This window comes from Talpa occidentalis, unplaced genomic scaffold (genome assembly GCF_014898055.3).
Source record: "Talpa occidentalis isolate TD23 unplaced genomic scaffold, MPIMG_talOcc4v2.1 talOcc4.8, whole genome shotgun sequence".
Classification (NCBI taxonomy): Eukaryota; Metazoa; Chordata; class Mammalia; order Eulipotyphla; family Talpidae; genus Talpa; species Talpa occidentalis.
In genome coordinates, this window is record NW_023605194.1 from 73,557,919 (window position 1) to 73,576,274 (window position 18,356).

At 52.0% G+C, this 18,356-nt stretch overlaps 1 protein-coding gene across 2 annotated transcripts in view; it reads right to left on the reverse strand.

Moving 5' to 3' along the window:
• Positions 1 to 11,772, reverse strand: part of MFSD4A (major facilitator superfamily domain containing 4A) — a 30,026-nt gene extending 18,254 nt beyond the window's left edge. For both annotated transcript variants that reach the window (XM_037496945.2, XM_037496946.2), the window contains exons 1-2: positions 11,445 to 11,772; positions 450 to 648 (exon numbers count right to left, since the gene is read on the reverse strand). In XM_037496945.2, coding sequence (XP_037352842.1) covers positions 450 to 648; positions 11,445 to 11,674 — 429 coding nt within the window. In that variant the 5' untranslated portion in view covers positions 11,675 to 11,772. The remainder of the gene's footprint in view (positions 1 to 449; positions 649 to 11,444) is intronic.
• Between the last annotated feature and the right edge of the window lie 6,584 nt (positions 11,773 to 18,356).

The window sequence follows — 18,356 nt, forward strand, 5'->3', positions numbered from 1 at the left end:
GTCAGCAGCCACCAGCTAAGGGGCAAAAAAGGCAAGGGCTGGACTGGACACCTGGGTAACTGGGAAGAGAAAGAAGGAGTCAGGACAGAGGACCAAGTTCTCCCAACTCCACTTCCCAGTTTACTGTTTACTCCACTTCCACGAGGACCCTGCCGTGCAGGAGGGCACCTCACCCTTTTCTGAGATGGAGGTAAATGATCAGCAAATCAATAAAATTTGAGAGAAAAACATAGAAACGAGGAGGCCTAAGTCTGGAGTATCTGTCTGCCCGGAGGTGTCCAGTCAGGAGTGGTCTCACTGAGCAGAGACTCTGGCGCTTCCTGTGAGTCACCACATTGGTCTAGGGCAAAGGCACCCCGCCCTGGGGAAGGAGCTGGGAGGGATGGACAGGGCCCAGTGAGCTCCCCAGGGCCCCTGCACCAGGCCCCACCCTCCCCTGCGGGGTTCACCTGGAGGAAGACAGCTGAGTCCTTCTGGTAGATCCTCACCAACTGCATGTTGGCCACCGTGTCGATGCAGCCCATGGCCAAGCCCGCCAGTGCCATGACAGTGGCCAGCACCTTCACATTGTGGCAGAAGGGGATGACAGCAAACACCAGAGAGATGGCCAGAGAGGAGGTGAAGAGGACCCATAATGACTGGCCCAGGCTGCAGGAGTGAAGGGGAGGTCAGAGGAAGCCTCCAGTGAAGGGCCCCCTCCCTGGCCTCTATTCCTGGGTGGCCTGGGGTGCTCCACACATTTCCCTGCCCTCTGGTAGAAAGGGGAAGGGAGCTGTGGAGAAACCCTGTCATTGGAGCGGTGAGCTGCAGGCAAGATGTTTTCTGTGTCTCTGTCTCCTCAAATAACAATCCCCACCTCCTGGGGAGATGGGAGAACCCAAGACACCATGCTGGGCATTCCTTTATTTACAAGCAATTTTATATCGTTTCTTAAACTTTAGATCGCAGAGGTTAAAGACACAGCACTATCAAGCTATCGCCAGCCACTGCAGCATGAGTTCGATCCCCGGCCGGCTGGCCAGGGAGCTACCCACATGGCGCAGCAGACCTCTCCTGTCTCCCCGTTGCTCCCTTCAGCAGTGTATTTCAATCTGCCTGTTCTGCTCCCCACTCTGTCTGGTGAATCCTTTCATGCCCCCCCCCACCTCTGGCCTGTCCTCCAGTTCTTGTATGCATAAATAAATAAATCTTAAAAAGAAATCCATTCCTTATATACAATCATATGCAAAGATGTCTCCATCCCTCTCAGGTACAGTGTTTTGAGCATCACAGGAGAACTGTGCCATGTGCATGAAATAGAACTCAAAAGGCCCTGAGCTAGTTGCTCCTCAAATAGGAATGGAAAAGAGACCAGGCCCTTGCAGGCACAGCTGCCTGGGCTAAAGCTCACAGCAGGGATATTTGGATGATTTGGTGCAGAGATGTCAGGTTCTGTGCCTGGCAGAGAGGCCATGTGGTCTGAGTGGTGACCTCCCCTGAGGAACCCCACAGCAGGTGGGTCAGGTCCTCTTCCCCCGTAAGTAAATGAGTGAGTGAGTGAATGGAGTGTCTGGGTCCTGTCCAGGGTTTTCTGTTACACTCTGCCTGACAGTCAGGCTCTCGAATTAAAGGAAGAAGTCTTGTATTTTCTGGGACCAATCTAAGGCCAATGCAAGTGGAAAGAGATTAGGCAGCAAGGGTAGGGAGAGGCTGGGAGGAATTTTCTCAGTCGGTGAAAGGTTGGTGAGCTTCCAGGCCTCATCTGGAAGCTGGGCCTGGGGAGGTGTGTATATGGGGGTAGGGGAGGATGGGGATATGGGGGTGTTGTGAGAAGACCTGTCTGAGTTTCTAGTATATTAAGAAGAAGAGGGAGATCCCTGAGAGATGCCACTTATTCTCGGAGGTTCTTGCCTCTGACACCCTTTGCTCTCAGCTCATCTTGCCACAACTTTGAGTAAATCCATTATCAGAGAGCATTTCATTATTTTTTTATTTTCTTATTTCCTGGAGGGTCTGCTGGGTATGTCATTAACCATGACCCTTGCCTGTTCTCAGCTCAGACCACATGTGATAGGGTAGAGGGGACCCACATCACAGGCCGCTAGAAAGAACTCAAAGAGGGTCATGTTGTAGGAGACCTGTTCAGGCCCTCCCACCCCTGCTCTGGGGTCCCCAGAACTGACAGCTTGGGCCTCCCATTGAGCTTCACATGTTGCTGCTTCCCAGTACCTCTGTGGGCTGATAGAAACCACCTGGTAACAAGGCTCTCCCTTCCCCTTGCCTTCCCTGAGCAAGATAAAAGAAGCAGCCTCTTGGGGGGTCCTGATTTCAAGGGGAGCAAGAGTGCCCTCTGGCTCCCTCTCAGATGCCCCGTCTCCATTGACCCAGTGCATGGGGACACAACATTTCCACCACCCCACTCACCACTTTGATGCCCCCAGTCAAGTGCAAATACTCTCTTAGAGAATTAACACGTTATCTTAGAAGCAATTATTATAGCAAAATGCAGGTTACAAAATCAACATATAAAAAACTGCTGCATTTTTATATACAATTAATGAAAGAAAAGAAAAAGAAATTCAGAAAACAACTTCATTCATAGTCAAATTAAAATTATCAAATATGTAGGAATCAATCTAACCAAGGAGGCAAAGGACTTATACAATGAAAACTATAAGATTCCACTAACAGATAAAGGACAAGACATAAAGAGATAGGAAGGCATACCATGCTCATGGATGGGGATATAGTCAAAATGACTACTCTGCCAAAACCAACAGAGATTTAATGATATCCCCATTAAAACACCAATGATATTCTTCAAAGAAATGAAACAAAAATATTAAAATTTATATGGAACTATGAAAGTTCTCAAATAAATCCTGAGGGAAAAAAGGAGAGAAATTGGAGGCAAGATGCTACCTGACTTTATACTCTAAAGCAACAGTAATTAAAATAAAATGCCATTGAAATAAAAGTAGACACATGGATCAGTGGAACAGAATTGAAATCCCAGAAATAAATCCACACATATTAATATTTAGTGCATTATAAAGGAGTTACAACCATGCAATGGGGAAAGGAGATCTAACAACTCCATGCACAAAAATAAACTCTAGATGGATTAAAGAGTTAGATATAAGATCCACAACAATAAGATAAATAGGAGAAAATATTGGTGGTAGTGTTCAATGACAGAGATGTCTTTTTGGAGACTCTACCCCTACAGCAAAAAAAAAAAAAAAAAAAAAAAAAAGGCAAAAACAAACAATTGGGATTATTGTTAAAAAGTGAAAAAAATAGGGCCTCCCCTGGTGGCACAGTGGTTGAGCTCTGGGCTGTGAAACTTCCTGCAGCATCTGCAGCTCAGGTTTGATTCCTGGCCGCTGGCGAGGGCCCCACATGGCGCGACAGACCTCTCCTGCCATGCCTGCTGCTCCCCTCAGCAGTGTATTTCGTCAGTCTGCCTGTTCTGCTCCCTCTGGCTCTGGTGAATCCTCTTACTCTCCCATGCTTCTGACTGTACCCAGTGCTTGTATAAATAAATAAATAAATCTTGAAAAAAAAAAGTGAAAAAAATAGGGGCCTCCCTGGTGGCACAAGAGGTTAGGACACAGCACTATGAAGCTACCTGCAGCCACTGCAGCATGAGTTCAATCCCCAGCCAGGGAGCTGACCCACATGGCTCAGCAGACCTCTTCTGTCTTGTCCGCTGCTCCCTTCAGTGTATTTCAGCCAATCTTCCTGTTCTGCTCCCCACTCTGTCTCTGCTGAATCCTCTCACCCCCAACACCTCTGGCCTACATCCCAGTTCTACACAAAAATAAAAATAAATTTTAAAAAATCTTTAAAACAACAAATTATCACATATTATTATAGCCCTAAAAAAACCTGGATGAAAATGATTGACAGTAGGTCCTGCAGCAGAGACTAAGGGAATGGACCTGGGTCAGTGAGCTGAGAAAGGAGGGCACTATGGAAGGTTTGGGGTAACAGCATTGCCACTGCCGTGACAGCAACTGGTATTTGTTTACAGGGCCCAGGGTTTTTGGTACAAGTGCCTCCACCGTGAGACAGGCCATTGTGCTTGTTTAACCCATGAGTTAAACTATGGCTAAGAGAGATTAAGAATGTTCTGCCAGCCTGGGACCCAAACCCGGTCTTCTAACTTGACCTTTTTCCTTATGCCATGTGGCCTTCCAGAGGGGTGTGTGCATGTGTGTGTGTGAAGGTATATGTGTGGTGTGTGTTGGGGTGTGGTGTGTGTGATGTGTATAGTGTGTGTGGTCTACGTGTGGTTTGTGTGTGGGTGTATGCTGTGTGTGTATGGGGCGTGTGTGAGGTATATGATGCATGTGGGGTAGTGTATGTGGGCGGTATGTTGTAGGGGGGCTGTGATGAGTATAGTGTGTGCGGGGGGTTGTTTGTGGGGAGTGTATGATGAGTACAGTGTATGCAGGAGGTGTGCTTGTGGGGGGCGTGTGTGAGAAAAGGCTGGTGCTGGGTCACAGAATAGCCAGGCTGGAGACGGGGCAGCTGGCAGAGTGCACCAGGGCAGCTTCCGCAGCGCCTGAACGGCAGGATTAGGAGCGATGGCGAACAGCCTTAGCCGCTAGAACACGAGCCCCCAGTGGTCCCGCTGCTGGCGCTGCAGGAGCTCCGAGTGCTCCCCATTTTAACTGCCTGCTTCATCACAAGCTCCCCAAGCATCTGCTGCAGCCTGCTTGAGGGACCCCGTGTGACTCCGCTTGGCCCTGCTGCGGCGACGATGCCCGGGTGCTGGGGTCTCTAGTGAAAGGGAAGAAAACTACAGTAAGGCGGGGCCAGGGGAAAGAAGCAGACACTGTCAGGAGGCCGACGTGGAGTCTTTGGGGGTGACCTAGAGGCAGAGACAGAAACAGAGACCCAGGCAGAGAGCTGAAGAGTCACGGCGGCCAGGTGGCCAGGATGGCACTGCCTGGGCCCGCGGGAGCCTCAGGAGATGGGGAAGGGCTGGAAGGAGGTGGGGTGGGCTGGTAGTCAGTGGGCTGCCCTGTCCAGGTGCCCTCACCTTGTCATTCTTGAGAACACGAAATACTCACAGGGGGCTTTGGTTCCCAGGCCTGGTGACAGGCAGGAGGGCGGGTGGAGAACAGGCAGAGAGAGGCTGGAGGGGGCGGGCTGTGAGTTTCCCTCCCTGCCTCTCCTGCCAATCCTGGGCCCGCCAGCTGGCAGGCAGGGCTGAGCCATACTGGGCCTGGGGCTCCTGGCCTCAGGGGGATGGAGATCTGTGCCCAGAAATGGGGACAGCTACACCCTAGGAAACAGCCTGCTTGAGTCCCAGGCTGCTCACCCTCCCTGATCGCTTCGGCAGGATCTGGCCTGGGCATTCCAAAAACCAGCCTGAACCAATTTCTTTAGAATGCTATGTTGTTGCCAAGAAAAAAGAAATCCCAGATACATCCCAGAGCCAGGCTGAAGTACACTAATTGGCTAGTCACTTAATGGTTTGGTCAACAGCCCTTTCCAGGAATGTGGGTAATTGAAAATTATGGCAGCATAATGTCAAAACAGCGTTGGCAGTGGGAGTGTAGTGCATGTGTATGGGAAGCTGGTCCTAGCCCACCTCTGCCCCTTCCCAGCAGTGCTGCTTGGGGCAAAGCACTTACACCCAGCCCCTCCGAGCCTCAGTTTCTCCACTATAAAATGGCACTGAAATTTCGGTTGACCCATCCTCCTCTGCTCGCTTGCTGGGATCTTCCGCCGGGACCTAGGAAACTCACCCCTTTCTGTTGGCACCACCAAGCCCAGAGAATCAGAAAGGTACAGAGACTGGGTCAGCTCCTGGCCCCTCAGGCCTGCCTCTGCTCCTGGTACAACCCCCTCTAGGAGGACCCTAGGAGGCTGGTTGAGGAACTGCTGATTGAGGGACCCCCGCTGCCCCTCATCCCCCGCACCCTCCCTCCCCAGGGGCGACCTAGTTAGAGTGGCAGCCGGCCCTGAGAGCCCTACCCCTCGACTTACAGATCAGGGAGCAGAGGGTGGGGAGCAAGTACTTGACTCCCAACCTAGGCAAAGGCCAGCAGCCTGGCACAGTCTTCCCTCCTCTGGGCCTGGGTTCAGAGGTTAGTTCAGGTGAACCAGAAGGACGCCACTTCCCCCAGGCCCAGGGAGACCCAGGAACAACCCAGACGGTCTAGAGAACCCTTCCTCAAGAAGCCTGAGGAATGGCCAGGTTAAGTAGCAAGAGTCCACGTAGAAGATCAAATGGGAGGAGGGCAGGCTGCAGCAGATCCCCCAGCCCTGCGGGGCTCTGCTGGAGGTGTCCGCCCTGCCAGTCTGCAGTGTCACCTTGAGCACACTGCGACCTGCTGGCCCCTTGCTCTGCCTTACCTAGAGGGCACATGTGACCACGGACACCCGGCCTTGCCATGGGCACCTGCTCTGCTGCTTCTGGTACGGTGCCAAGAGCAGAGGCTGATGGATTCCGAAATGGGTGAAAGGTTGGAGCAGTAAGATGTCTCTCCAGACAGTAAGATACCCCTCCCACTCCCCACTCCCCAGGGCGGGGAAGAATGTGGTGAGGGCCAGCCCCCTGCCTCCTGGGAGTGAGCGACCTCAGCCTGGCAGCACTGACATTCTCCCTCACATTTTGCTTTATGGGATCCATCTGTGTACCCTGGAAGATCTCCTTTCTCAAAGGACCAGGAGAGAGGAGAGGAGTTAGAGGCATCCTCACCTCCTCCCCACCTCTCCCAAAGGGGACAGGCACACCCCCCAGAGACAGGACTGAGGGATAAGAAGCCAGGAAGTTTATAGTTGCTTGTTGATTTTGATTTTTACTTTATTATAATTCATCTTTTTCCTGGTCCCTCATTTAGGTTTTCTAGATTCCTGCTATGAGTGAGACCATCCGGTATTTTTCTTTCTGGCTTATTTCGCTGAGCATGATCCCTTCCAGCGCCATCCATGTTGCTGCAAACTGCATGTGTTTATCTTTTTTGATTGCTGAGTAATAGTCCATTAAAAATCAAAATCAACAAGCAACTATAAACCAGAGACACACTACAGGTCGGGGGGAGAAGGGAGTAGGATCAAAACAAGGGTGATGGGAATTGTACGGGGACTGTAGATAATTGAAATGCATTCCAAGATGAAAATGCATACATTGTACAAAAATGAAAAATGGTGTAAAAAATATATAAAATTAAAAAAAAAAGGAAGAATCCAGGAGGCAGGGCACTCCCTGGGCGCAGCTCCAACCAGGGGATACAGGGGATGTGGAAGGGGTGACTAAGGGAGAGAGAGGTCGCCTCAAACAGTATCATGCCTAGTGTTCACGCTGACAACCCAGTTTATTCAGGGCCCTGAGTTAAGGCTTGGGGCACCCACCCAGAGGTAGGAGTAGGCAAGCCTGTCTTGGGGAGATCCCATCCTAAGGCTGGACATCCCCCTCCCTATGGGGTACTGGGCACGCCTCTGAGATGGGGCTGGCCTTGCAGTCCTGCCCCCATGGAACACCTCTCCCTCAGATCTTTGTGTCCATGGCTCTCTCAAGCGAGCAAACTGCCTGAGTTTATATATTTTCAATTAAAAAGTTGAAATATTATAAAGTTCATCTGTCCGTGCAATTCAAGTATCAAAAATGTGCTATTTAACGGCTTTTAGTATTGATACATTCAGAATCTTGAAACCATCACCACAATCTAAGTTTAAAGCTTTCCACCACCCCCAAAAAGAAACCCTGTACCAGTCATCACTCACTCTCGGTTCCCCTTCACACCCACTCCCAATTGCAGATCTAAATTACTTTATGGATCTATAGATTTTCCTATTCTGATCATGAATGGCATCACAGAGGTGCCTTTTGTGCTCCGCCTCACCCAGAGGGCATGCCGACTTTGTCACTTAGCATAATGTTATTTTCAAGATGCCTCCAAGTTCCACATGGACAGTATGTCCTTCCCTTAAAGGGCTGTACAATGTTCTCTTGCCTGGATGGGCCTCTTTTGGTTTGCCCATCCACCCGTCCACGGGTGTGTAACTTGCTTCTATTTTTTGGCTATTATGAATACTGCTGCCATGAGCATTCACCTACAAGTTTGGGGCAGACCTCTTTTAGGTTCTTTGATACCTACACCCAAGAGTGGAGCTGCTGGGTCACGCGGCAACTCCATGTCAAGATGGGTTTTTAAAGCAAGAGCCTTGTCTGGTGCCAGGCCCTGGGTAGGTTTTTGGCCCAGGTCTTGCCAGCTGAAAAGAGGGCAAGATGGAGGGAAAGGCGGAGGCTTCTAGATAAGAGACAACTTTTGTATTGTGTTCCCTCAACCACAAAGGGTCGGCAACTTGGGGAAGCAGGTCTGAGAGGGGCTTTGAGTTTCATGCAAAGGGCAGGAGGGAGCCTGGGGAGGGGGGTGGTCTTGGGCAAGGCAGGATTTGCAGGAATTTGAGAAAAAAAGGAGATAGTGAATAGGGCAAAGAGAGGAAGAACTCAAGGAGCCTTCAGGTAAGAGGGCTCATGTAGGGGACAGGCCAAGGTGAGGCCAGGAGAGGCTGGGTAGGCTTTGGAAGTCATTACTTACCCTGATGCCTTTGAGATAAAGGGGTCTAGACAACTGCCCAGGGAAGTCAGACAGGTCTCCAAGAAACCAGGAAAAAAATTCCTAACCTTTCGTCTGACAAAGCACATACCTATACTCCCTGCCAACCAGGTGGCCTTGTTTTTCCTCTTCTCTGACCAGTTTCCTGCTCTTGATAAGCAAGGTTTTGCTAAGAAAGGTCTAGTCTAGATTCTTCTGGCCCTAATTGCACCCCTCTCTACTCTTGGCTTATATATGATGGCTTCCTTCCAGATCTGTTCTATGCAGAAGCCAGAGAGGGAGTTGCTGCTGCCCTGACAGAGGGCCCCATCCTCCCCTGCACCCACTCTAACATCTAGGCTCCGGACAGGCAGTCCCCACCACGCATCCACAACCCCAGTCTAGCTCTCCCCAGTCTGGGCCAGGTAGTAGGCTGGTCGTGATCAAATAAAGAGGCGCTGCCCCACTTCTCTCCCAGCATCCTGCTGCACCCCTCCACACACCCCCGAAACAGCTGGCCCTCTGATTTGTTAAACCAATCCCCTAGTCAAGAGTACTAGCCTAGCAGCACGCTGGTAATCACTTAAGCTGAAAAGTACTTGCAGGGGTATTAGCATTTCAGCTGAGCCCAAGTGAGGTCCCCAGGAATCAAGCTTTAGAGGTGGGTGTCAGGGCTGGTGGAGGTGGTTTGTTTTGGGGGAGGGGAGATTATCATAAGCTGCCTAGCCCTAACTAGATGGTGACTCCTGCCTATACACAGGCCTCCATTTCCAATGGAAGTCTGCTTTGCTTATTAATCAAAATAAGAACGAAAGAGGGTTTTTTATGACATTTTTGCCTTAAGGGTGGGAGGGCTGGGGTTCAGAATTAAGGTCTGAACCACTGATAGGAGCTAGTCTTCCCCACCCCACCCCCAGTCCTGGGATCCCAGCAGGAAGCCCCAGAGGCCCAGTTTCCTTCCCAACAATGTCACTCATGAAAACTCAGGCCATGAATGTCCACAAGGATCCGGGTGCCAAGCCTGTGCCTGATACTAAGAATGTAACTTGTGCCTTGTAGAATGAAGTTGACTGTTCATAAAGCAAGAGGCATTTCCAAATTATCTGGTTCCAGAGACAAATCCCTGGGTTCAAATCCCAGCTAGGCCTCCTATTAGCTGTGGGTCCTGGGGCATGGACAGAATAGTGTACTTTACAGGGCTGTTGTGAAGATTAAATGAGTTGATATATGTGAGGTATTAAGAACCATGTCTGGCACAGAGTAAGTGATCAATAAAGCGATTATTGTTACCATTTCAATTTTCTTTTCTGTGTGCTGCTTTCCCTGGGCCTCCAGTTGTGTAAGGAGCCCAGGGGAGGCACAAGGCAAGTGAGGAAGAGATAGCCCAGCAGGTGTGTGTCTCTGCTGATTTCACAAACCCTGGGGCACCCACCACCATTCAGAACTATCCTCATCCCCTTTCCTGTTGTGCGCACTTCAAGTTTCTGAAATGTTCCAGGGAAGGAAGTTTTTGTAAATCAAAAATATTTATTACCAAAAAATCCTGAGAGATCTTTTATTAAACCTCTAGGCTGAATTCGAGTGGATCTTCAGTTTCTTCCTGAATCCCTGTGACACCCAACTCCACCAAACCCACAGAAACACTAGTGTACACAAGAAGGCTTGCTTCTGAAGAGAATTCTTTGGTTGACAAGAGGATTTTGGTAACACTCCCTAGCTGATAGTGTTTTGTCAATTGGGAGACAAGGTGGGGTCCATCTATGACACCGTGCTCCTCTCCACCAGCTCCCCAGAGACCTGGACAAGCTAGCCTACCCTTGGGACACTGCCAGGAGTGAGCCAAAGAGGGGAGAGTCCTGGGCCCAGGTGGGCCCCCAGAGGCTTCCTTGGGGTGATGGGGAGTGGTTTGTTCCCCTGCCCACTGCTGACTACAGACCCTGCAGTCCAGGAAACTAAGGCAGGGAGCTGGGACTAGGTGATCTCCAGCAGCCTCGGTTTGCAATTCCTCTACTGCCTGCTTTGAGGCTCTGTTTTCGACACACTGGGAGGGTGAATCCCGCTGCCTTTCCAATGGTTGCCTCCGAGGGGGCTCTGTCCGGTTTGAGCCGGGACTGTGACGCGCTGCAACGGTGTCCAAGGGACAGTTCTGGGTGCGCGTCAGGCAGAATCCAGAGCCCTGCCTGGGGCACAGGAGGAAGTTGGGGTGGGGGAGGCGGACGGAGCAGGACCCTGGCGCCAGGGATGGAGGGTCACCTTCCCTGCGAGACACCTGCGCTCCCCGACGCGGCCGGAGAGGTGAGGCACTACGCGTCTTAGGGGCCGAAGGGCCCTGCCTCCTGGCGCCATGGCAGGCACCCTGGCTCCCCCGGGACCAGGGCCACACAGACCCACTCGCCCGCGGCCACCCGGGAGAAGGGACAGCCTGTGTCAGCCGATCCGCGCCGGCAGGCTGAGGCGGGCCCGCCCCAGGGCGCTGTCAAGTCACAGCCAGCTCCAGGAACGCGCAGGGCCCCTGAGGTGACACTCCCACTCTCCTCTCTCCGCACTCCAGTCCCGCCCCCGGCAGCCAGGGCCGCCGACCCACCGCACCCCGCAGCGCAGGAGGGGGTCCTCCCGCCTCCGAAGCCCAGCGCCGCTCTCCGCCGGGAGCGGGCGGGGCGGCGGGGAGAGCCGGGTTTCCCCTCGCGGGGGTGAGTGAAGGCGAATAAATAATCCAGAAGTCACCTTCAGTCTCCGGGGAGTTGGCGGGAGCGCGGGGGCTAGGAGGGCAGCCCGGGTCCCGGGCGGGGCGGCGGCGCGGGCCGGGACGCGCGCGGCGGGCGAGGGGGCGGCTGGGGAGGGGCGCGCGGCGCGGGGGCGCGGGGGCGCGGGCTGCGGGCCGGGGGCGCGGGCGCGGGCGGCACTCACGTCCTCTTGAAGACGCCCCCGAGGGCGCTGCCCAGCAGGAGGCAGAGCTGCTGCGAGAAGAAGACCCAGGAGATCTGGGGCAGCGAGCTGTGCGTCTGGCAGCGCAGGTCCAGCAGCGTGGGCCCCAGGAAGGCGATGCACAGGCCGAAGCTGAAGAAGACGCTCCAGTAGGTGAGCGTGGGCTGCAGGTTGCGGCGGAGCAGCCCCGACACGCGGCCGTCGCAGCCCATGGCCCCGGCTGGCGGGCTCGCGGCGGCTGGCTGGGAGCGCGCGCCGGTGCCCGAGTGCCGCGCCGCCCGCCCGCCAGTCCGCGGGGGCCGGCGGGGCTGGGGAGGCCGGCGGCCGGGAGGGAGGGGCTGGGCGGGGCGGCCCCCGGCGAGGGGCCCCGCCCTCGGGCCCGCGATGCGGGGCGGGGGCTCGGCTGCCGCCCAGGCCCCGCGTCCTGGCCGAGCCTTCTCGTGCCGGGCCGGGCGCCCGCCGGGACACCGGCTCGCCCGCCCCGGGCATCGGGAGCAGCTCATCACCCCGCTCTCCTCCCCGGCCCCGGGACCGCCAGCCTCCTCTTACCGCCCCCACGGTCCGAGGGGCCTGAGCCCCGTTTTAGAGTTGGGCATACCAAAACCCGGGAGGCCTGAATGTACCCCGCGGCTGGAAAGCAGGGTCTCCCCGCGCACCCCCTGGCACGGGAGAGCTACAAGCCTCCCCCCATCACCCGAAACCCAGCCAAACTGGGTTTTGGCGATGTAGGAAACCCCCAGCCCGTCCGCTTAAATCTTGGGGCTTCACAAGTGGACGTCGAGGGTCGGACAGCAGCCCCATCTCCCCGGAATAGAAGGCAAAATCCACCCACAGTTTTTCCTGGGAGAGTAGTCGTGGTTTTCATCAGACCGAAGAGAGGGTGAGCCCACTACGCTTTCCATGGGAAAACTCGGCGCCAGCTCTGCCTTCCTCGGCTTGGCTCTGAGCTCCCGCGCGGGCTGAGAGCCTGTCTTCAACTGCGCATCTGCCTGTGCCCTGAACAGGTGCCGGATGGAGAGAGCTGTACTTGTCCCCTGGTGGCGACCTGCAAGAATCCTAAGAGGAGTTCTGAAATAACCCTCTACAAGAAAAGGAGGATCCTAGGAAAATTACTTTTTTTTTTTCCTGGAAAAAGCCGGATGGGTGCCTCCCTGGTGGCGCAAGGGGTTAAGATGCAACCTACGAAGCAATCCGCAGCCACTGCAGCACGAGTTCGATCCCCAGCCAGGGAGGTGACCCACATGGTGCAGCAGACCTTTCCTGTCTCCCTGATGCTCCCCTCAGCAGTGTATTTCAGTCAGTCTGCCTGTTCTGCTCCCCACTCTGTCTCTGGTAAATCCTCTCACCCCTGCACCTCTGTCCTGTACCCCAGTTCTTGTGTGCATAAATAAATAAATCTTTAAAAAAGAAAAAGAAAAAGCCAGATGGGGTGGGCTTGGAGAGTGTTGGCCTCCAGAATGGGAGTCCTTGCCCTTCCCCACAAGTGGCCCTGGGACGGATGGGTCCTGTGTGGTCCTGTTCCTGAGGGAATCCAGACACCATTCCTGCATTGGGCCCTGGAGCAGATCAGGAAGGCGTCTCCTCTGTGTCCTAGTGGCTCCAGCCCGTGCTCGGAGTTGGGGGGTGGGGGTTGGGCGGGTGTGGGGATGTTACTCACTCACCAGGTAGACCAGGGCTGGGCTGGCTGAGGAGGTCTGTGGGTGGGTGTCCCCAGGACAAGTTGGTATGAGTTAGGGGCAACCAACTTCTCTTGCCAGCAGTGGTTCTACTCAAAGGGGTGTCCCAGCATCTGCTCCAACCACGCAAGTCTGAGCACCAGAGGGGCACACCTAGGGTGCCTCTGCTCAGGCCATAGGTGACAAGAGTGACTTATTAAATGGTGGTAATGACCAACCTGCATAGCAATTGTGATTAAGAAAAAGTTGTCCTCTAGGGAGCCTCCCTGCTGGCGCAAGGATTAAAGACAGCTATTCTGTTCCCCACTCTGTCTCTGGTATATCCTCTCACCAGCCCCCTGCACCTCTGGCCTATACCCCAGTTCTTGTATGCTTAACTAAATTTTTTTTTTTTTTTAAATGAATTCCCATTGTTACTTTTTTTTAAGATTTATTTATTTATTTATTTATTTATACAAACACTGGGTACAGTCAGAAGTGCGGGAGGGCGAGAGAATTCACCAGAGCCAGAGCGGGGAGCAGAGCAGGCAGAAGGACCGAGGTACACTGCTGAGGGGAGCAGCGGGCGGCAGGAGAGGTCTGCGTGCCATGCGGGACCCTCCTCCAGTGGCAGGGGAGCAGCCGGGGATCGAACCGGTGCTGCAGAGGCTGCAGGCAGCTTCGCAACCCAGCGCTCAACCGCTGCGCCACCGGGGAGGCCCTTAACTAAATTTTTTAAAAAGTTGTCCTCTGGGGAAATGAAAATGGCCAACAGGCATATGAAAAAATGTTCAACATCACTTGTCATCAGGGAAATGCAAATCAAAACTACCATGAGATACCATCTTACACCAGTGAGAATGGCACATATTAAAAAAACTAGCAACAACAGGGCCTCCCCGGTGGCGCAGCGGTTGAGCGCTGGGTTGCGAAGCTGCACGCGGCCTCTGCGGCGCCGGTTCGATCCCCGGCTGCTCCCCGGCCACCAGAGGAGGGTCCCACATGGCGCGCAGACCTCTCCTGCCGCCCGCTGCTCCCCTCAGCAGTGTACTTCGGTCCTTCTGCCTGCTCTGCTCTCTGCTCTGGCTTTGGTGAATTCTCTCACCCTCCCGCGCTTCTGACTGTACCCAGTGCATGTATAAACAAAACAAACAAACAAACCAGCAAACAAATAAATAAAGCATGCCTCTATAAAAAAAAATAAAATAAAATAAAAAATTAAAAAAAAAAAACTAGCAACAACAAATGTTGGCGAGGGTGTGGAGAAAAAGGAAATCTTCTGCACTGTTGGTGGGAGTGCAAACTAGTCCAACCACTGTGGAGAGCTGTGTGGAGATTTCTGGACCTACTAAACATAGAGCTTCCATATGATCCAGCAATTCCACTCCTAGGTATTTACCCAAAGGACACAGAAACATCAATTCCAAAGAGCACCTGCACCCCTATGTTTATAGCAGCACTGTTTACAATAGCTAAGCTTTGGAAACAGCCCAAATGCCCAAAAATAGATGACTGGATCAAGAAGATGTGGTACATATATACCATGGAATATTACTCAGCATTCAAAAAAGATAAACACATGCAATTTGCAGCAACATGGATGGCGCTGGAAGGGATCATGCTCAGCGAAATAAGCCAGAAAGAAAAAGAAAAATACCGGATGGTCTCACTCATAGCAGGAATCTAGAAAACTTAAATAAGGGACCAGGAAAACGAATAACTATAAGAAAGTGAAAATCAAAATCAACAAAAAACTACGAACCAGAGACACTTTTAAGGGGGCGGGGGTGGGAGGGGAGAGATTGGGGTCAGAATGGGGGGGGCTGCAATTGTATGGGGAATATAAAAATAAAATTTATTATTAAAATAAAAAAAAAAAAGTTGTCCTCTGGGGAAAAAATACACACACACATACACACAGACACCAAATCATAATCATTGTCCTCTCTGCCGCTTTCACAGACTCCCAGAACTGTAGAAGCTCAGAGCTGGAAGGAACAATCGCCAATGAGTTCCTGCCCCCCACCCCATCACTGCTGAGAAATGCTTGTCAGTCCTCTTCTTGACTGACACCCTTTCTGATGGGGACCTCATGATTTCCTGGTGGGCTGCTTCCAGTGTGGGTCAGCACTAGGTGTAGGAAGCATTTTATGCTGAACTGAAATGCTCCTTCCTGTAGCTGCTCATCCCGCCACCACAGGGTAAGCTCCGGGCCTGTGCATGTTCGTTCTTAGCACACCTAATGATCTTGCCCCAGCCTTTAGCTTCGCTGGCCCAAATGCCTGAAATCCTTTATAATTTCCTTAGCTGGGGCTTCCCAGCTGCATCTCCCTGTTGCTTCAGCTCCTCTGCCCACGTCAGCCGTGAGGCCCCCCCCCACCCCCCAGCTCCGGTCCAGTGAGGCAGCAGTGGCTGCAGTGCCAGGAGCATTCTCAGCTTGATCTGAGAGGTAAATACACATTGGATTGTATGCTTACGATTTGTGCCTTTTACTGTGTGTAAGTTCCATTTCAATAAAATAGAGAAAAAAGCTAAGAAAAAGTAACCAAATGTAAAGTCAGGTCAAGCATTTTTATTTAAAGATTTATTTATTTATGCATACAAGAGCTGGGGTACAGGCCAGAGATGCCCGGGGTGAGAGGATCCACCAGAGACAGAGTGGGGAACAGAACAGGCAGATTGACTGAAATACACTGCTGAGGGGAGCAGCGGTCAAGACAGGAGAGGTCTGCCTCACCATGTGGGTTTCTCCCTGGCCAGCTGGGGATTGAACTTGTGCTGCAGAGGCTGAGGATTGCTTCATAGTGAGGTGCTTAACCCCTTGTGCCACCAGGGAGGCCCAGGTCAAGCATATTGATTAGGGAGCTTCACCTGTACATTCATTCTGCCGATGGCATCCTGTTTCTGTTCTATTGACCAGCCACCTGTCGTGTTGCTGCTCTTTGGAGATAACCCGCATTTCTCCCAGGCCCTCTCTTCTCCAATTTGTCCTCTCCGTCCTCACCACTCATCATCTCTTTTCTCTCTGGCTTTAGATTCCCTGAATTTCTGGCATCTGGAATTTAAGAAACTGTGATGCTTGTTTCTTTTCTTTATGTGTATATATATATATATATATATATATATATATATATATATATTTTAAAGATTGCCCTCCCATTCTGTTCTTTTTTTTTTTTTTAAGATTTATTTATTTATTTATACAAGCACTGGGTACAGTCAGAAGCGCGGGAGGGTGAGAGAATTCACCAGAGCCAGAGCGGGGAGCAGAGCAGGCAGAAGGACCGAAGTACACTGCTGAGGGGAGCAGCGGGCGGCAGGAGAGGTCTGCGCGCCATATGGGACCTTCCCCCGGTGGCCGGGGAGCAGCTGGGGATCGAACCAGCACTGCAGAGCCTGCGGGCAGCTTCGCAACCCAGCACTCAACCGCTGCGCCACGGGGGAGGCCCTATGTATATATATTTTTAAAGACTTATTTATTTATGCATACAAGAACTGGGGTACAGGCCAGAGGTGTGGGGTGTGAGAAGATTCACCAGAGACAGAGTGGGGAACAGAACAGGCAGAATGACTGAAATGCACTGCTGAGGGGAGCAGTGGGCGAGACAGGAGAGGTCTGCTGTGCCATGTGGGTAGATCCCTGGCTGGGGATCAAACTCATGCTGCAGTGGCTGTGGATAGCTTCAGAGGTTGTGTCTTAATCCCTTGTACCACCAGGGAGATCCCTATGTTTATTTTTTAATATTGTCCAAAGTTTGAGGCCCAAAAAAAGTAGGGGGGAGTCTTTCCCTTTACTGGAGGGGTTTATGGAAGAGGTGGTCATAGAACTGGCTTTGGGAAGACAAGGGTTGAGAAGGTTTTTGCTTACTCTCTCTTTCTCCAACTCCTTTGTTTTTCAGCACCATCACATTGTCTGCTTTTTCCAGAAACCTTTCACTGGGAAGTTCTGTCCAACCCCAAATTCCAGGGACCCCCTGATCTACTCCCCACCCCCCCGCCCAGTCTTCACAGTGCCAGCTATTGTAGTACTTGTGCTGTTAGCTTCCTCGCCCGCCACCCTGCCTCCTGGCAGCCACTCATTGGCCCACTCACTTGTTAAGCTGTGAGTGCTGAAGGACTAGAGCTGTACTGACCTGTATTTCTAACTCTGCCTACTCACCTCGCAGCATGCCTTGCACTCAGCAAGGAGAAATTGCTTGGGAATTTAATTCTTCACACAATACCTTTACAATTATTACTGCTTCATGGACATATCTTACCTCCCATTGATAACATGTTTCCCAAGGACAGACGCCGTCCTTGCTTCCTCTGTGCTGTGCATCAGTGCAAAGCAAATTTGAAAGACAAAGCCTTACATGGTCTCTCAGCCACGCTGAGTCCCCTCCCTATAAATTGGAAGAGATTTATCCCTGTCCCTCATATACTCTGGAAAGCAGTTTGAGACCCCAAAATATGCAAAGACCAAATAGATGGGCAGAAAGGATCTGTAGGAGTAAAGAGTTCGCAAACTCTTAGAGACTGAAATTTGTTCTTTTTGACTCAAGAGTCCCTTTCTCCAGGAATCTTTCTCTGGGCTTTCTAGGGGCTCTCCTTGGGAATACCAACCTAGTCCAGTGCTGACGACCTGTTTCCTGCTGCTCTTCCTGATCCTGTCCTTCCACCTGCAAGTTGATAAGCAGCCAATCATCCAAATGTGCACCATGGACAAGTGAGCTGCACCCTGGAAATGCTCAAAAGAAAGTAGATAATTAACTTAGAGTGAAATAAGAGCTAGGTAGTCTTCCAGGTCCTTTTACCTGCATCACAGCTGCCCAGGTTCCTTAGTATATAAACCCCTGATGTACATTTTTTTAAGTTTTAAAAAATTTTTTTATGCATACAAGAACTGGGGTGTAGGCCAGAGGTGCAGTGGATGGGAAGATTCAGCAGACACAGAGTGGGGAACAGAACAACTGGATCCACTGAAATACACTGCTGAGTGGAGCAGCCGGTGAAACAGGAGAGGTCTGCTGCGTCATGTGGATCAGATGCCTGGCCAGGGCTCAAACTCATGCTGCAGTGGCTGGTGAGAGCTTGATAGTGCTGCTGACACTTAACCCCTACACCACCAGGGAGGCCTATGATGCACATTTTTGTTTTTGGTAATGTTTCTGTTAGAATTGAAAACTTTAACTATCAAAAAATGCACAAAGCGAAAAGTCTGATTATTACAGCTTAGATGGAAGCCACTGGGACTTGA